Raw genomic sequence first — 19,059 nt, forward strand, 5'->3', positions numbered from 1 at the left:
TAGACCTGCCATATGCAAGCAAAAGTTTGTTGGATGGAAAGAAAAAAAGAAAATCCCTATGACTTCTGAGCTCATACCTTGTTTTGGCTGCTGTTCCTACTTTCATATATTTTATTTTAATCTTATTCTAGTCATTAAAAATGTCATTCAATTGTAATTTATGTTGCCTGTGATTGCTATGTTTTAGAGTTTGGTTTTAGACCTCAGTTCATATGTATTCTTCTCCATTCACTTCAGATCTCTTCTACCATTTCTTGTTAACCCATCCTGCTGCTTAACTCCATTGAAATCATAGGGCTGCTCGACCTTGAAATCAGCCCAACTTACCCCTGGTTATTGAGATACTAACAGTCCCCTATTACGCCCGAACCGAAAGGTTATCAAGCGGGTACTTAGTAAACTCGAAGAGCCTTTTCAATATCTATTAAAGAAAAATCACGAATATGGTTTAAAGATTTTCTTATAATTGTTATGTTAAGCACCAATTAGTGTTGGTAAGTAAAGCTTAAAAATGTCTCCTATATCAGTATAGACTTCAAAAAGCAATCCAGTAGCTGAAATATGTTGGAAGGAATGTTCTTCTAACAAAATAATTAAAATTACTCAATTGCAGTCAATTAAGCCATATCTCCATCTTATAGTATAATTAACATTATTCAATCACTTTAGGAGCAAACCACAAGGAAAGAAACAAACTGTGGTTTGAAATAGACAAGTCGAGGTAGTAATTAATTAGCCGCTTAAGAACATCTAGGAAAGTTGCACAATTCAAGGCCGAGTGTGGGCTTGAGTGTAAAGATCTGTCAAGAGGTTTTATTTATACAAGCCGTGAAGGATGGTTAATTGGATTGTTTATCTGTCCCCATAATTTTTTGTTTACTTTGTTATTGGCACTTGTGCATACCTCTTGTCACCTTCAGTCTTACTAATTAGTTTATATTGCTATTTGATGGTTTTGTGTAGGATGGAGATGGTGTTCAGGTCTTGGAATTTCACTTTTGGGCTTGGTTTCCTCACTGGGAGTATAACTTTGGTGGCTTCAGAGATCCATGAATTGATATTATTTTCTTTGCTAATTGGGTTATGAATTTTGTATAGAAGGGGGTCTCTTTGTGTTTTTTTGCAGTATCGGAACCTTGGTACTATGGATTTTGTGTAGGAGGGGATCTTTTGTCTTTTTGCAATATCTGAACCTTAAAACTATGGATTTTGTGTAGGAGGGGATCTCCTCTTTTTGCAGTATCGGAACCTTAGTACTTTAGACACTGTTTTTATTTTATGTTTAATGGATAATTTACATAGTTCAATTTATCTTGTCATTAGTAAAACCATTATTTTGTGGGATTAATGTCTTCTATATGAAACAAGTGATCGAAAAGATTAATATGAATGAATGTGTATTATATATGAAATAGGTGGCAGGATGAATCTATTATATTTGAAACAGGTTAATGGATTAGATATAGAAGCTATTTTTGTAAAAAAAAAAAAATCATATTAGCGGCATTTTTATAAACGTCGGCAAAAACAAAAAGCGAGGACCCCAAACATCGGCGTTTATTGACAAATGCCGCAATATTAAAAAGTTGTTGTCTATGACGGCACTTTTATAAACGTCGCTTTAGTATACTTATCCCGACATTTACTATAAACATCGCAACAATTAGAAATTCAGTGCCTACCGCGGCACTTCCAAAAACGTCGTTGTAGGAAATCTTCCACGGCGTTTATTAGAAAACGCCGCGATAAAGGCACCTACACAGTCATTCCCAAAAAATGCCGTTGTACAAAAATGGCAGTACCTTCACCGACATTTCTGCGGCACAAAGTATAAACGCCGTCGTATTATATGGCGGCGCTTTTTGGATCTATAGCGGCGCTTAAAAACGCCGTCGTAGAACCAATTTCTTGTAGTGAGATCTAGGGACTCATTGTTATGGAAAGAAGCCATTAATGAGGAAATAAACTCTTTAATGCAGAATGAGACCTGGCACCTTGTTGATCTACCTAGAGGGGCCAAGACAATAGGGTGTAAGTGGGTACTGAAGAAGAAACTTAATCCGGATGGGTCTATAGCCAGGTATAAAGCACGATTAGTAGCAAAGGGCTATAAACAGGTGAGAGGGATAGATTATTTTGACATCTACTCCCCGGTCTGCCATTTGGCAATGATAAGGATTCTTCTTGCCATAGCATCTATTGAGTACTATGTTGTGCATAAAATGGATGTAAAAACGGCTTTCCTTAATGGAGACCTAACAAAAGAAATCTACATGAACCAACCTGAAGGGTTTGTCATGGAAAGTTCTGAAAAAAGAGTTTGTAAATTAAACAAATCTCTCTATGGTTTTAAACAAGCACCTAAATTGTGGTATGAGAAGTTTGACAAGACAGTAAAGAGCTTTGGTTTTCAAACAAGCAAATCGGATAAGTGCCTTTATTTTTTGTCTGAATCAAACAAGGTCGCGATTATTTACTTGTATGTAGACGACATATTGATTCTAGGTTCTGATATCTCTGTAGTGAGTGACATTAAAGAAACCTTGTCCAAAGAATTCGATATGAAAGATCTTGGTGTAGTAGACACCATTCTTGGGATGAGAGTAAGCTTCAGTGAGCAAGGGATCACCCTTAGTCAGTCTCATTACATTGAGAAGCTACTTTCTAGTTGGGGATACAGTGATTGTAAACCGATTGAGACACCCTATGACTATAACAAATGATTGAAACCTAACACAGGTGACACCGTGAATCAGTTAGATTATTCTAAACTGATTGGTAGTCTCATGTATGCAATGAGTTGCACTAGGCCAGACATAGCCTTTACGGTAGGCATGCTGAATCGTTTCATTAGTAATCCTGAAAAAGAGCATTGGGATGCCTTGTCGAGGCTGATGAGATACCTTAAGGGTACTCAAAGTTATGCTCTATGTTATATTGGATATCCTCCAACTTTAGAAGGATATTCTGATGCATCTTGGTGTTCAGATTTGGGAGACAGCAGATCCACTAGTGGTTATGTATTTACATTAGGAGGAGCAGCTGTAGCATGGAAATCCAAGAGATAGACTAGTATTGCTCTGTCATCTATGGAATCGAAACTTTATGCTCTAGCTTCTGCGGGAGATGAAGCAGAGTGGATAAAGGACTTGATCATGGATATTCCATTGAGGAGTTTTAAGTTAAACTCTATATCTATATTCTGTGATAATCAAGCAACAAAGACGATTGTGAATAACCCACTCTTTAATGGTAAGAGGAGACACATCAGGCTGAAACAGGCCATGCTGAATTATAGAATAGGATAAGGGATTATCACTTTGATTGATGTGAGATCGAAGGATAATACGGCAGATGCCCTTACAAAGGGATTGAACAAAGATCGAACATTTAAAACTACGAGGGAGATGGGGTTAAAGACCATTTAGTTAGGTCTTAACCTAACTCAGTATTATTTTGAATTATTCGAATCTCATCTAATCTTGGTAAGCATTCGGGACAATTTACATGTTTCAGATAACTTAGTTAGGTTACTAAGTATGGGGGTTTGTGAAATCATTCCAAACTTGATGGTGTAGCAAACTTTCATGTGAAGTCTCCTTACTTTGTTATTTCACAAAGGAATATGAAAAATGTCGGATATGTTTCAATGATATTGTGCTAGTTTCTATGTCATTCCAAATTTGATGACATGTCTTTCATAGTATGGTGTACCATTCTAAATTTGATGATACAACATAAATCTATGACTGATATGACGAACACAGTATTTCAAATGGAAACATGGTATGATCCTTATGATAGAGACTATATAGGATCGAGTTCTTGTAAAGAAACTTGATGATGATGCTTATTGTTTTTTGATTTACCTTCAGCCATATATGAAATGTATTAAGTTCTTATTGTTGAACTAGATACTATTCTGCAAATGATTGAATTCATATTATCTTATGAAAATCATATTTGATAAATTACAAAGATTGGCGAAGATGGAGGAGAACGGTTGAATCTGGATCTCGATGATAATAACTTACTTGATGAGTAAAGTTACATGGATTGCAAAGACTTTTTCTTTTGATTATTTCTTTTGGTTTAGCTACTTGCATGTGAAACTTCGGATTTATTGTTGGGTTTAGTTTTTTATTTAAAACCCTAGTTTTATTTCTTGAAGTTTACTTATTACTTATTTGATTTATTGGATTATTGATATTCAATTTATATTGATTCAATTATTGATTGAACAATGGTTCCTATACATGTGTAATGGATATATGTAGAACATAGGAGGAGATTGTAAGGGTATTTATGTAATATCCCTTCATATGTTCTAATATAATCCTACTTGTATTAATACTCAGGCTGTGAGGGGCAATCTAGTAATTAGCCCATCTGACCTAAACCCTAGTTTTCTTATAAATACTAACTGGAGGCAGCAATCTGGGTATTCCAAACTACATACTCAGGGTGTAATGCTTTAAGCAACCTTGTGCTTAAACCCTAACCCTAACACACTGTTGTCCCACCATAATTTTCACTAACATTTAGCACCACACCACAATCAACTGACCCTTCGGTCCACCTTGAAGCTGCCTCATAGAAGACCCACCCACATCACATTGGATTGAATGTGGATCATGACCCACTAAACTAGCCATACCCGAACCATGACCCAGGGCCTGAGGAGACCCACTCACATACAAATTTGAGGTATTGCATCTTAGAGGCATCCTCCTTTGAGGATTCTGATGAGGCATATGCAATCTTCCATCTTTATTGGACTCCACCAAATTAGGAATAGAATCAGAGTCTATAAGATAGAAGTATCCTGATTAAGCAAGTCCTCTTTAGGAAAATTATGTGTCGATTTCTCCTTGCCTTCCATAACAAACTCACCCACAAATTCTCCCACAACACCATCACTGCAGACTTGAGTTCCGGCACCATGACGAGCAACGACACTAAAGCATGTCTAGGATCCATTGAAGAGACATTCCCACTAATCGAACCCGCAATCCTCTTGCCTTCAGACCTTGGAGAGGTTGGAGAATGATTACCATCCACCCTAGTAGCAACATGGTTCACACCAAAAGCTTGTGCTTGATTTCATTCACATTTTTTTTTTGTCTCTGCTTTTAATCTCCCCTTGCATCCGTTTATTGAATAGCCAACACAAAGGCGGAATACGCACTATACCATGTCATCCTCATAAAAAATTGGTTGTTTAAATCAAAACATATCCGAGGAACCCAACTGTTGCCTTTCCACCAAGATCTCATCAAGTCTTGACTCCACAATCTCTATGTCCACCAACACCCTAGCATAATGCCCTACAAAAGCCTCCCTTGTTCTTCGCTCCAGAGCCACAAGAGTACCCAATGCTTTCGCTAGAGACAATAGGATATCTAGATGCCAATATTCATATGGGAGATCTGAAAATCTCATGCAAACCAATTTGCGATCAATGTGATTTCTATTAACATTGAATCCGGACTCCAACATTTGAAGCTAACTGTCTGGCTTCCCACCCTAATGGGAATAGTGTCGACCTCACCCTTCGACTTCTATAGATCCCCGATCGACTTCCTCGACTAGCAAAAGACACCAGCGAGGATTCAGCCTTCCAATCAAAGCAAATCGAAACCTATGAATCTGATATTCATAAGCATTCTGGGGGATTTTGACATGGGTGATACCCCATTTAAGAATTGGATTTGGGAGGGCCGCTACATCATCAAGGATACTAGTCTTCCCCACTGCCTTCGTAAAGGATCTACCTCCTATTTGTGGAGGCTCTTTCGATACTTCTCCAGGAATAGGACACTCCACCTGGATATGATCACCTACATCACCATTCTTGTCCTCTCCAACCTCTTTCTCACCTTCGGAAACCCTAGCCAATCCTCCCAACATCAACTCTTCTCTTCTTTTTTCTTTTCTCATTGTGTCTTCGATAGTGTGAGACATCTCTAAATATTATTTAAATTAAAACACTTGTTCTCTAAATAATACCTTGATCAATACGTATCAAAGTAGTAGTGCATATGGTGTTAATACACTTTTTATCAATGTTAATAATAGTAATATTAAAAGATTTCGATATCATTACCAAGACGGGCTAAGCATTGAACAAAAAAAATAAAAATAATTACCAACACAGGCGAGTTGACCTAGTAACCTTAGTTAATTTTTGGCGAATAGAGAGCACAAAAATGCTTCTTTTTCTTTCTATGATCCATCATCATAAGTTTCTTTTCTAATTCAAGAAAGAAGAGGGGGAAAAAATAAACTTCATATGGGTGATATAAATGCTACTATAGGATTTTTGGGCAGTTAGAATCAGCCACTAAAGGTGCAACTTCGGTTGACCACTTATTGATCAAGCCGAATGCAATGCTTGTGAACTTCTTTTCGTTCACCACCCGATCATTTACATCCGACTTCACAGGCCCATTAGGTATGTTGCCGAACTTAGTTGCACATTTTTCCTCATTTGTAAGTGTGGTGCTCAACCACGTCCGCATTTCTTGGGTAAATGGCACCCAAAGTACTTAACGTTTTGACAAATTGTAATTTACATACCAAATGTTTCACATATTATGTTTGGAATTCTTAAATTGAATTATAATTAACTCATTTACACAATTTGTTTTCTATTTCCAACTTTACCCTTGCACATAACTTTTTTATTTTTTAATATGAAAAACTAATGGGACCCACATCAACGTCCCCTCTTCCTCCTCTCCTACAACCCCACTCCCCCTCCCCCTGCTGCAATCCAATCCAATCCCACCCGCCCCTAACCCCTGTTGTAACCCAACCCACCACCAGCAACCCCCCTCCGCTGCTGTAACCCAACCCAATCCCACCCACCCCTAACAGATAGATTAATGGTGTCATTCAGACAATTATGAGAAGATATGACTGAGTAAGAGATCAACTTGGGTACATGGACAATATTATAGAATCCTAGATCAGCAATCCATCTGTTAATATTTTCCAGAACAAACACACTATTAGGTTTTGTCTTGGCAAAGACAAACTGATTACAATGAGTCCACATGAAATATGGAGTTATTGCAATAATACCAAGAACCAATGGCATTCATCAAAAGAAATACAGGAATCAGGAAAAAAAATTGATAAAAACCAATGACATTCATTAGTAAGATTCGTAAGAAACCATTTTAATAATCTAACTTTAGTAGGTACACCATTATGCAATAGTCGCCATAGAAACACCTAAAATTTCGGATGAATTTTTAATTTCCATAAAAATTTCTAGCACTTACTATACACACTATTGGAGTTAAGGATATGCCTGGAGGCGGCATATTGGGACCAAACAGAGGTAAGTTTTCTCCATTGTTGTTGAGTTATGCAATTAACCAGATGTTATTATGTATATTGTTTTCGGTTAGAGTTTTGGTTACAAGTTGAAGCAGATGGACTAGGTCTGTAACACCTTTCTTCTCATAACTTAGTACGAACTAATGTTTTGGTTGAACTGGTGCATTATGGAGCCAATTCTTTTTTTTATACGTCCTTAATTCTTATCTAGGTGGAGACTCGATAAGAGATTTCTTCAGTAATGTTGCATAAATAGGTCTATAGTTGGATTAGCCATATATCAAATTTCAAGATATCTGATTCAATCAAATACCTTCCCGTGCATTGCAAGGCAATTTTTGTATGTTTCACTTCAATTATATATCTTGTCTTGAAGCTTTACCTCAGTTTGACTTGACTTCATAGTCCATGATCTTAATACTTCTTCAAGTCTTATTACTCCAATTAGAATGGTCTCTTGATCGTTATCGTACGTCAATGAGTAACTACAAAGCTTTGCATACACATTTATTATATTCAAGTGTTTGTTATCATCAAAACTTAGTTGTGAATAATTTGAGAATTTGAGATTATTGAATGGACAATTCCCCAACAATGTTGACCACTCAAACAATTAGAGGCTCTTCCTGGAACCGAGGTGGTCTCTGGATTCAAAACCCTTGCACGTTGAATCTCCTCAATGCGTTCTTTACACCGAGATTCTACATGGCCTAATTCCCCACAGCTATAGCAGAATAAGGGCAGCTTCTTGTACTTAACCGCAATTTCTAATAGATAACCTGATCACCTTCCTAGTTCAATGACCCTCCGCAGAGGGTTGTTCACATCCATGACGATCCGATAGCGGAAAAACTCAATTCTAGAACCACGCTATATCCCTTGAATGAGCATGGCTTTCCTTGGTGTACCCAACTTCTCAGCAAGTTGGAAAGTAAACTCTAGGGAAATCAAATCAACATGGATGAAGTGGAACTAAATCCAAAACTCTTCAAACTGAAAGGTCAATAAACCATCATCAAGCCATTTTTCTAGCATAAGGGGTTTACCTGACACCGACCATGGTTCTTCCTCCATAACAGTTCCCATGTCCGTTGGATGGCTGAATTGGAACATAAAACAATTGTTTTGCAGGGAAGATTTCGACTGGGAAGTTTGTGTTCTATGCAAGGGGAAGAGTTGTAGACGGCATGCTTGCAGTATGGTTTCCCCAACAGGACATAACCCACCAGAGTGTTAGACCAGGACAGCTCTGCTTTATCTTCTAGCTCATCGTTGACATACATAATCTTCATCTTCCAGGGAAATTGAGATATTTGGTAGCGGTGGGGTCGCATTTCTCAACAGCATGGGTGAAAGTAGGCATGGGCAAGTCGGCGTCATCGGAAACTGTGGATGATGAGACGGATAGCGGAAGAAGCCACAGAGGGTTTACAAGCACTCACAGGGGAAAAAGAAAACAACACTCACAAGTGAGGATGATTTTTTCCAACTTCAATGTATGCTCAAAGCCCTCTTTTTTTTGGGCTAAAGGTCAACAAAGGTGTAAATAAAATCAAACATTATAATTATAGGATTTACATAAAAGCATCCCTGGATGGAACAAAAGATAAATACAAGAATAATTGGAACTCTGTCTTCGGCATAGCTTACTCAACCATTGACCAATGGATCCACCTTTGATATTGCCATCAATAGAAACCTAAAACCAATCTATTATAAATCTCTCCATTATCCAAAAAGAGAAACCACAATCCAATCAAGATTTTTTTTGCAAATCGAAAGATTAAGGTCCGAGGAAGCATCACCCTTCAAATTTATACCGAGACGTACCTTGATTATCCCATATCATATCATAATAGACGATGCTAGAATACATGTCCCAGGAAAAAAGAGGATTGTAACACTGCACTTTTCTTTGCTAGAGAATCTGCAATTACATTTTCCTTCCTAAAACAGTGCAAAATTCACCAAGAGAGATTAAGTCAAAAAAAAGATTGATAGTAGGTCCATATTTGTTGAAATTTCCATGGAATGGAAACATTCAAGGTTGAAGAACTAACACTAATGGAATCGCTCTCTATCCAAAGATTATTGATGTCCTTGTCCTTATCATAATCGAAATCAATAAAAAAATGAAGAAAATTCCATGTAGTAATTAGTTTTTCGTTAAAAAAAAAGATGAGAAACTATAAATGGGGCTTATAAAAAGAGTCTCTATAAATGCCGACTGCACTTGTCAAACGTGGGTTCTCTAAGGAACAACCATCAATGTTGAGATTTATTGTATCTCCATCCGGTTTCACCAAGACTCTCTCTCAATGCCTCTCTTGTTCTCAACCATGTATACTTGTCTACAAAATTTGATCCTATCCAATCTGTCACACAGACATATGGGAGGATCAGTGGATCCCGACCTCCCCAAATTTTAAGCTTCAACACCCAACTTTTACAGTCCAATCCATTGCCCTAGTCTCAGACTTGATTGACAATGAAAATGGAAGTTGGCGTCAACAGCTTATCGATGACCTTTTTCACCCCGACGATGCAGCAAGAATCAAGCAAATTCAACTGAGTTTATTTGGGGGAGATGACTATCAAGTGTGGGGAGCAATTAAAAATGGTTTATACATAGTCAAGTCAGCCTATCACCACCTTACAAATTTGGAGGACCAGAAAGCCATCACCTTAGCCTCTTCATTTGCTCATACTAGAAGGCCTCAGATCCCTACTTCGGTTTGGAAACGAATCTGGTCCCTTCCAACCCTCCCAAAAATTAAATCTTTTATTTGGCGAGTTTGCTCAGATGGCCTTGCTACAGCTGAGGGCCTTAGCAGAAGGAAAATCCCGGTGGATCCTCTTTGCCGCCGATGTGGAAGTGTTGCCGAGACTGTCAATCACCTTCTCCTGGACTGTCCTTATGCAAAGGTCATCTAGTTTGGGTCTAGGCTATCTTTCCAACCTCCTCAGACAAAGCCTCAACTCTATAAAGTCATCCAAAGCTGGGAGAGGTTCTTCGGACAGAGGAAGCAGCTAGGTAGAGAAATAGCAGGATTTTCATCGTTCATCCTCTGGAATATCTGGCTAGCTAGAAACGAGTTCGTATTGAATAGGAAGATCATCTCTCTGACTGAAGTCATCTAGAATGCAGAGCGAGCTTTTGTAGAATTTAAGGATCAAGCTATCGCCCCTCCGAATCCTCAGGAAGTCCTTGCTCCCTCCAATTCGCCAGCTCCCACACCTCCTTGGTCTCCGCCTCCTACGGGAATGTTCAAGCTCAATTTGGATGCTTCAAGCTCTGATTCGAGGGGGCGGTCTGGGATTGGTGATTCGTAACTCCTCAGGATCGTTTATAGCGGCAATCTCAGAGCCATGTGTGTTCTCATCCATCTTGCAAGGCGAGGCGTTGGCTATTAGAAGTGGGCTTCTGCAAAGTCTTTCGGATGGGGTTGATCACCTTCTGGTTGAGTTAGATCCTATCTTCACAATTCTCATCTCCAAACTCCGGTGGAGGTGGCTAATATTGTAGCAGATATTAAGCATATATCGACTTTTTTTCTTGTCTTGCTCCTTTTTTTCACATTCACAGGAAGATTAACAGCGTGACTGACTCCTTGGTTAGGAGGGCTTTGTCCATAACTTGTAAGACATCTTGGCCCATATCCACTCCTTGGATATCTGAGTTGTGTAATTTGGATTCCTTGTGCTGGGCACGCATCAATAAATAAATTTATATTTCACAAAAAAAAAAAAAATTTCTGTTCCACAGAAATTCTCTTAAAATGACAAACTTAATAGGATGACCCATTTTAATTGGGTTGTGGTGTGTGGACTACAAAGAAACACGCCCTCAAGGAAGGGCCGTGCAAGATCTAATTACCACAATGCCCTTGTTAGTACATTTGCTTTTGACATATGTCTCAACTGTCACTGTTCCATTGGTTGTGGTGAAGCTTTCTCCTTCAACCGACGCATCACCGGACCATTTCTCATGGGGATGTGGTCGTAGTGAATGGCTTGAATGCAAGAAGCCAAGATAACAGGTGCTAGCTTTTGAGAACCATGAAATGGAATTCTTCAAGTTTGAGCTCTTCTGATTTGTTTGTTTCCAGACCCAACAAAAATCCTTCAAATCCTCTTCTTCAGTTTTATCCAAAGCAGACAAAACTATTGTTGTCAATTGGTCATATTAATCAAACTCCTTCGTCTTTGTTACAGAGCTTAGGTATTTCTGCGGCCACTCGAGAACTAGAAGAGAATATGAGAAGTTTTGTCAGCAAAGTTGCCGTTGTGGGCAGTGGAAGTAAGTAATCTGCTCTGAATCTATTAGTCTTTTTCAATTTTACGTTTTTTATTATGCGATTTGTTGATTAGTATGAAAATGTGTGTGTTTTAGTTTCAGGCGCTGTTTGTGCTTCTGCCTTGGCAAGGAATGGGGTGGCTGTCACTGTGTTCGAGTCTGCAAGAGGACCTGGTGGCAGAATGTCCCAGAGGAGGTAACGCTTAGGGGTTTTGTTTTTTCTTCCTTCCATGAGTTTCCCATAATTATTCTTTAGTTGAAGACTAATCAATTTAATAAATGGCTTGTTGTTTTTTAGGGGAGAAAAAAGATTAAAAATGGACTTGATGGAGCTGATAACTTATACAAAGTCTCCATATATTTTTTAGTTCCTTTTTTTTTTTTTTTTTTTTTTTTTCAAATTTAGATGGCTATTGTTTGATCTTTTTTAAATTTTGAAAAAATCTTATCCCAACTCTCTCCCCTCCAAACCCCCCCATAGAAGAAAAATGGTTGGGATATGGCTTTATTGAATTTGAGTTTGAGTTTACTTAATTTTTTTAAAAAAAAATTTAATTTCTTAGCTGGTATTTATTTAATTTTTTCTTTTTGAGAACATTCTCTAATATTTCTTTAGTAGTGAAGAACTTACTGACTACATTAATGGAAATTCAGATTGTGCACTCTGCAAGGTGAAATAGGAGAGTTGCCTGGTGGCCTATTTGAACATAATAAGCAAAGTGTGGTTCCTTTATTTTTACATTAAAAGACATCAGACTGTTACAGTAATCAAGTTATCAATTTTGCCTCTACAATTCCTTAGAAGTAAATTGATCCTTCCCTTGTTCTATAATTAATTTAATCTGTCTTCAGAATGCAAATTGTGGAGAATTTGAACAATATTTAGTTGAGTCAGTTGATATGGATAAGAGTGATGGGTATTTCAGGTACTTGAGATCTCCACCGAGTTGGTGGATGTTTGGATTCCTCTCAAACATGAAGTGGCCTAATTATTAATGGACTCCAAAATGCCACCTGAAACTAAACTTAATTCAAAATATCCTACAATCATTAGAATTGAAACTTCTTTAATTCAAACGGTTGCGTAGTCCTTATGAGAAGCCTAAAAGTAGATTCGAAATTTACTTTACTAATGTCTTAAACCTTTTTCTCTTTCTTCTATCATACAGTCTTTTCTAAAAAGACTTACATTTATTGCTTACCCTTATTTTTTAATTGAAAGTTTTGTTAGTTTTGTTTGTTAGTACTTTATCGTATCAAGTTTATGTATTAATATCTCTACCTTTTATGTAGGGAAATTAGTGAAGATGGTACGGAGCTCTTCTTTGACCATGGTGCTCCATTCTTTACTGTCAGCGATAATGACGTTATGGGTCTTGTTCATGAGTGGGAAGCGAGAGGCCTGGTTGCAGAGTGGAAAGAGAAATTTGGTTCTTTTGATTGTATTTCTGCCAAATTTGTTGACTTTGAAAAGGTTTACTTTAATACATGTTTGTCAAATTCGTATGAAGAAGTTTAGATCCAACATTAGGCGTTATCATTGATTTCATTAATTTTTTCCTCTCTTTGATGCATATATTTGGAGAATATCACTGATTGGATTATCATGACCCTTCGCTGTTTGGAAGTTGTGTTAGTCCATACAATTAACTTAGTTTGCTTATACCTGCTCAGTTTCTCACTTTATTTTTTTGCTAAAGGTCAGCAATTTGTATTAAAGAATAAAATGAATAAGATGTACAGTGGCTGGAAACTAAATGTAGAATAACATTATAGTTTGTCGTATAAGCATTGATGTCCTATCTTATGTGAATCTGTAATGTGGCCTCCCTAGAGCTTCCCAATTAACCACCTGAGCGACAAAACTCGGGGCTGAATCCCTCACTTTAGACCTTCTTCAGATAGCTAAATGTTTCTTGACATTTATTGATTTGGTCTTTTTGCTTTCTTGTACTATTGATCAGTTTGTGTCTCTGCCCCTCGCATCATGAAGCTCCTGGTTCTAACACCCTAGAGGCATACTTATACCAAATTTATGACTTCTACTGTGTCCATAGTTAATTCTGTTTTCCAAGCTTCCATAATTCCATTCCAGAGGTAGCACATCAAGTACTGTGCTGGACCTTCCAATTGAGCAATGTTTACATTGTTATTTACAATTATGCGTTCATGTGCTAGGCAACTCATATTTTTTGGTTTTCTATTTGTAGGAACTTATTAGCCAGTTGTAATTATTTTTTTGTGTAGATTGATATTATCTTATTTTGGTATATGCCTCAAATTTGCATTTGAAAAACCTATGAGCGGATATCATATGCAATGTTGCTCAAAAATATATATATATATATATATATATATATGCAAATTTTTCTATGTATAAGGCGATTACTGAATTGTATATAGGTTCCTTGTAGGAAGGGTCATGTAAGAAATATGTTGGTGTTCCAGGCATGAATTCTATTTGTAGAGCAATGTGCCAAGAACCTGGTATGCGTTATTTCACTTTCACCAAGAGTTATAAGAGAAATTATAACCTATAAAATGTTTCTTACTTCACTTAAAGTTTTTCTTTAGGAGTGGATGCTAAATTTGGAGTAACTGTTGGGAGGCTGGAGTGGTTGGAGGATAAAAATTCATGGTTATTGACTGGCTTGGATGGTCAAAGTCTGGGCTACTTTGATGGTGTGGTTGCATCAGATAAGAATACAGTTTCTCCAAGGTTTACTCATGTAACAGGACGACCACCACCATTAGGTATTGCTTATTTGGTAAACGAATAGATATGTCTTTTACATTTTCTGTTGATTTCTATTATCTATTTGACTAGGTATACCTGAAATTTGTTCTTTTATGAGGCAGTGTTTGATAAGGAGATCCATTTTAGAAGGCCAACTCCCTCCATTTATTGTTCACTTGCTCAGTGGTTAGAAGTCTGGATTCTCAAATTGGTGTACCGTCACATAACTTGTTGTGAGCAGATGATGGGTCCCGTTCAACAACTAACACTCTAAAATTGATTAATTACAGCCTGAAATAAATGCACTGTACTCTGTAGATTTGATTCTGATCATTTGTAACATTAAGCCATATCATCTCGCAAATGAGCTTGGGAAATCTGAATAATGATCTATACCTGCCAACTCTTAATTAAAGTGCAAGTTGTAACCTTAGGATACATTCAGGGATTCAACTCTTCCAAATTGTGTGTAATAACCTTCAGCTAAATTTTGATAAATTTAAGACATTTTGTTCTGGCCTAAAACTGCACTATTCCATCATATTAATCCGTAATGAAGAAAATCTATGTTGGTGAATGTTTACTGTAAACAAGCATGGAAAAGGCAGGTCTGGATTTGTTCGAGTCACTACCTTTCGAGGCAAAAAAAACTGATAAGGTGGGTCTTGGAGGACTTTTATGTTATACCATGTGGTTGGAGCATACCCTCTGTGTTTACTGCCTCTAGTAACATTTTCTGAATCATAGGCTCTCCATGTTGTGTGACTTGTTGTAATCATAAATCTAAAATTCTTGAAAAGGAACCACGAAAGGGAGGGAAATAAGTGGCATGGTGTTTTCCCAAAGAAGAGATGAGTGAATGAACGTGGACCACTTCATAGATTTGAGCTCCCTAGTTTCCAGTCAGTTGTGCACTCATAATGCAAGTTTACATGAACAATTCTCTTTGACTCTACTAGACCAGTCTGACCTAGTAAATAGAAACTCAAATCATAATCTGTTATTGACTGTTTATTGATTCTTTCTGTTATGTGCACAACTAGTACAATGTAGCATCATATTAACACCATGGTTTTGGCCTTTTCAGACGTGAGTTTGGCTCCAGAGTTGGCGCAAAAGTTGAAAGAAGTTCCTGTTCATCCATGTTTTGCTCTCATGTTGGCATTCTCTGAACCCTTGTCTTCAGTAAGATATTCATTGTGAATTTTAAGCCTGAATTGTTTGTTCTTTGTGGTGCATGTGACTCAAACTAAAATTGGAAGCACCTCAGTGGTTATCTGGAGTGACCTTGATTGTAATAATTGGGCAGACCTAATCGTTCAAGTTATCATGTGGCACACGCTTGTTAAGATGTAGAGTCTGGGGAATTTCATGCAACAGACCTTGTATAAAAACCTGTCTTAGACTTTTAAACAATTAATGACTAGCATTCACTTAAAAAAAAAGAAAAGAAGAAAAGGTCTTTATTCCCACAGTTTTGGGGATTTTCCAATGAAAAGTAAATAAATTTCTTACTCTTTGGAAAAAGGAGAAAACTATCACATGTCATTCTTTTTATGTTTCTGACCTGATTTTCTTATTCTCAATTTTGATCATCAATTTATTGAACTTATGTACTCTAATAAGCTTCTGCTTAATACCCCATTCTTGGTTTTTTGCTAGCCGAAAGTCTGTAATTTTATTTAGCTTAATTATTATTATTGTTATTCCCTAGGTGGGAAATGAGATTCTTTCCTATTGTTCAGGTACCTGTAAAAGGCTTCTCATTCAAGAACTCTGATGTTTTAAGCCAGGCTCTCTGTGACAGCAGCAAGCCAGGGCGTCCTCAAATGAGGTATATGCAAATTGCAATTGGTAGTGCCCATCAAATGTGTGGATTTGTGTGCCATCATTTATTTTCATTGCAAATTACTTGATGAGGATAAAGATCATGTTTTCCTGATTCTGTTATTTAATTATTATAATTGCCACATTGGTTGCAGTGAGTGTTGGGTGTTGCATTCAACAGCTGAGTATGCAAAGGGTGTCATTTCCCAGACTGGTCTTCAAAAGCCTTCAAATACAACATTGACTAAGGTGGCTGAAGAATTATTCCAAGAATTTCGAAGCTCTGGACTTCATCTTCCTGATCCATTCTTTGTCAAAGCTCACAGATGGTCAGTATATCAAACATCCCTCCATTGTTTGTCACCATGGCTCCATTTGATCAGGCTTTATGATGGAGGCCATCTTAATACTAAGATACAAATCAGGCCCTTTTTTTCTTTTTTTTGGAAAAATATTCGATCATATGTAATGGAGATTTTTTCCATTACATTACAGTAAGATAATATGTTCTATTTATAGTTGTCAAGGAGAGTAGTCGACCCAAGGCGTTGGAGGGGTACCTAAGAGACAAGAAGGCAGCCTAGTTGTCGCTTAGGTACCCTAGGTGTGCAGTATATAACCATATGTAATATAGCAATGATAATTTTATATAATTAATGGTCATATGCAAAGCCATATCAATGCAATATGATATAATTATTCTAGTAAAGACCTAATATGAGAATCCAATCATATTAAATAAAACATAGGATATAAGAAAAGCATATTCATGAAAAAGCAAAGCAAAGCAAAACATAAATAAATGTAAACTCGTGAAGTGTCAACAAGGCATGTTGTTGCCTTGGACCCAAGAAAGAGCCTGGATGCTTAAGTGGCACACCTTGACAATGATGGTTCTATTTGGTTCCTAAACAATTCCCATCAAATATTTTGCATTGAGACAAATATAGCCCAAGGGATTACCCTATTTTTCGTGGGTGGTTGTGTCAAAATATAATCCATATATGAGATGTGCTGTGGATTCATAGTGTATGGAATTAGACTTCAAGACCTTAATTCTAAGGCCAATATCCTTACAGGCATCCTATGATAATGTGTGGCATGTGTTGAAGATCTCATAACAGTGAAATGCACCTGTATGCATTGGAGTGTTCTAGTTTAGCATCCAGTAGAAAATGTAAATACATAGAACTAGCAAGAGGCATTAGGTTTGGAAATGTGTTTGGTTCTTTTTATGAACTAGCAAGAGGCATTAGTGCTCCAAAGTGGCGGTCCCAAGTCCAGTATTTTGGTCCTAGTTAGGACATAAAATGTTTCAAGTACATACAGCTCCGGCTCTAGGTCTGATTCTCACTAGCAGATCTGGTTGGATTCATGATGGAAAGGATCCATGTCATCCAGGATCCAAATGGATCCTAGATATGAGTTGAATTGGGTTTGGATCTGGACATTTATGCTTAAACTAGGTTTTTTATCTGTGGCACATGCATTGGCCCAGCCTGTGATGGATATCAATCTGGTTCTTAATTTTACATAGAGATCAAGGCCCAGATCCAGGCTCAGAGTTCAAGTTTAAAATGTTGACATCCAAACCCATTCAAAATGGATTCATGTAGGAAAGTCTGATTTTGCTCCTTTGTATGCCTAGTCCTTCTAGTGCTTGGGTTATAGTAGGGGTAGTTGAGTCACTTTATTTTGATTGTTGTTAGAATGGGATTCTAGTCCGAGGGAAATTTTACATGTATGTAAGGCTTGCTTCACTCCCAACTAAAGAGAGTGTTCCACTGGAGGATACTTCTGTTGTTTCAGGCCCTATCACTAAAAGTAATAGGTTCACATGGGAATGACGAATGTACTAGTCAAGGGAGAGGAAAAGCACATAGGGGGGAAACTCTTTTGGGCTGTTGAGGGCTTTCTTGCAACATCAAGGACTTGATGGGGGTGGGTTAATTTGTATTGTTGGCTCTTAATTTGCTTGGAGGGAAGAATGAAGCTGGTGCCCTTTGGGTACCTTTTTCAGTTCTTGAGCCACTAGACTTTTATACTTACTTCAATTGTCTCTTTAAATAAATTTGTTGGTCAATAAATTTATTTATTTATTTTGGTTGAGAACAAATGTTAAGATCATATTCTGGGACTTGCATTAAATACGTTTACCAAATATTTATGTTGAAAATGATATTTATAGGAAGTCCATAGAACAGAATCAAAACATTGAATGGAAATTTTCATCAACTGTCTTTACCATACATCTAGATTCCTAAATGCATTACCGTCTCTCTCTCTCTCTCTCTCTCTCTCTCTCTCTCTCTCTGTGGGTGTGTGTGTTGTGTATCCATGCATATCTGTGCCTATTGAACACTTGTTGTTAGCAACCCACTATTGCTATAATTAGGATTGCTACACCTAGCTGTCTACAATGAATTCTCTCCCCCATACTCCACTGCCATCACAAACAGAGCCCGCTACAATGTGTCTAGCAATTTCTTTAACATTTTTCGCTTGATAAAAGCAACAGATTATATTTGATAGATATTGACATCCTTCAATTGTGTAATTATGTACAGGGGTAGTGCCTTTCCAGCTGCTGTCATAGCTGCAGAGCAGAAGTGCCTTTGGGATGGGGAAAAGAGGCTGGCTATCTGTGGAGATTTTTGTGTTGGTCCAAATGTTGAAGGTGCAGTTCTTAGTGGCATGAGAGCAGCTGCAAAACTACTAGAGATGTTCAGCTGCTTGTGATGCCAATGGACTGTCACTGATACATTTTTGTGGGTACATTTTGCATGCATTTGGTGCTCCAGCTGTAGGATCAATATTTACTTATCACAGAGAGAGAGAGAGAGAGAGAGAG

At 37.5% G+C, this 19,059-nt stretch overlaps 1 protein-coding gene across 2 annotated transcripts; it reads left to right on the forward strand.

Annotated features, from left to right (window-relative positions):
- The first annotated feature begins 11,217 nt into the window (after positions 1-11,217).
- LOC122641073 (renalase) lies at positions 11,218-19,028 on the forward strand. 2 transcript variants are annotated; one of them, XM_043834392.1, is made up of 9 exons: positions 11,218-11,647; positions 11,741-11,840; positions 12,938-13,118; positions 14,059-14,131; positions 14,219-14,398; positions 15,469-15,566; positions 16,127-16,251; positions 16,364-16,537; positions 18,776-19,028. In XM_043834392.1, the coding sequence occupies exons 1-9, from the start codon at positions 11,407-11,409 to the stop codon at positions 18,945-18,947; spliced, it is 1,344 nt and encodes a 447-aa protein (XP_043690327.1). In that variant the 5' UTR covers positions 11,218-11,406; the 3' UTR covers positions 18,948-19,028. The 2 variants fall into 2 exon arrangements, with proteins under 2 accessions (XP_043690327.1, XP_043690328.1); XM_043834393.1 differs by having other exon boundaries at positions 16,127-16,215; positions 18,776-19,023.
- Positions 19,029-19,059: the final 31 nt, after the last annotated feature.

Source organism: Telopea speciosissima, chromosome 9 (genome assembly GCF_018873765.1).
Source record: "Telopea speciosissima isolate NSW1024214 ecotype Mountain lineage chromosome 9, Tspe_v1, whole genome shotgun sequence".
NCBI classification, from domain to species: Eukaryota; Viridiplantae; Streptophyta; class Magnoliopsida; order Proteales; family Proteaceae; genus Telopea; species Telopea speciosissima.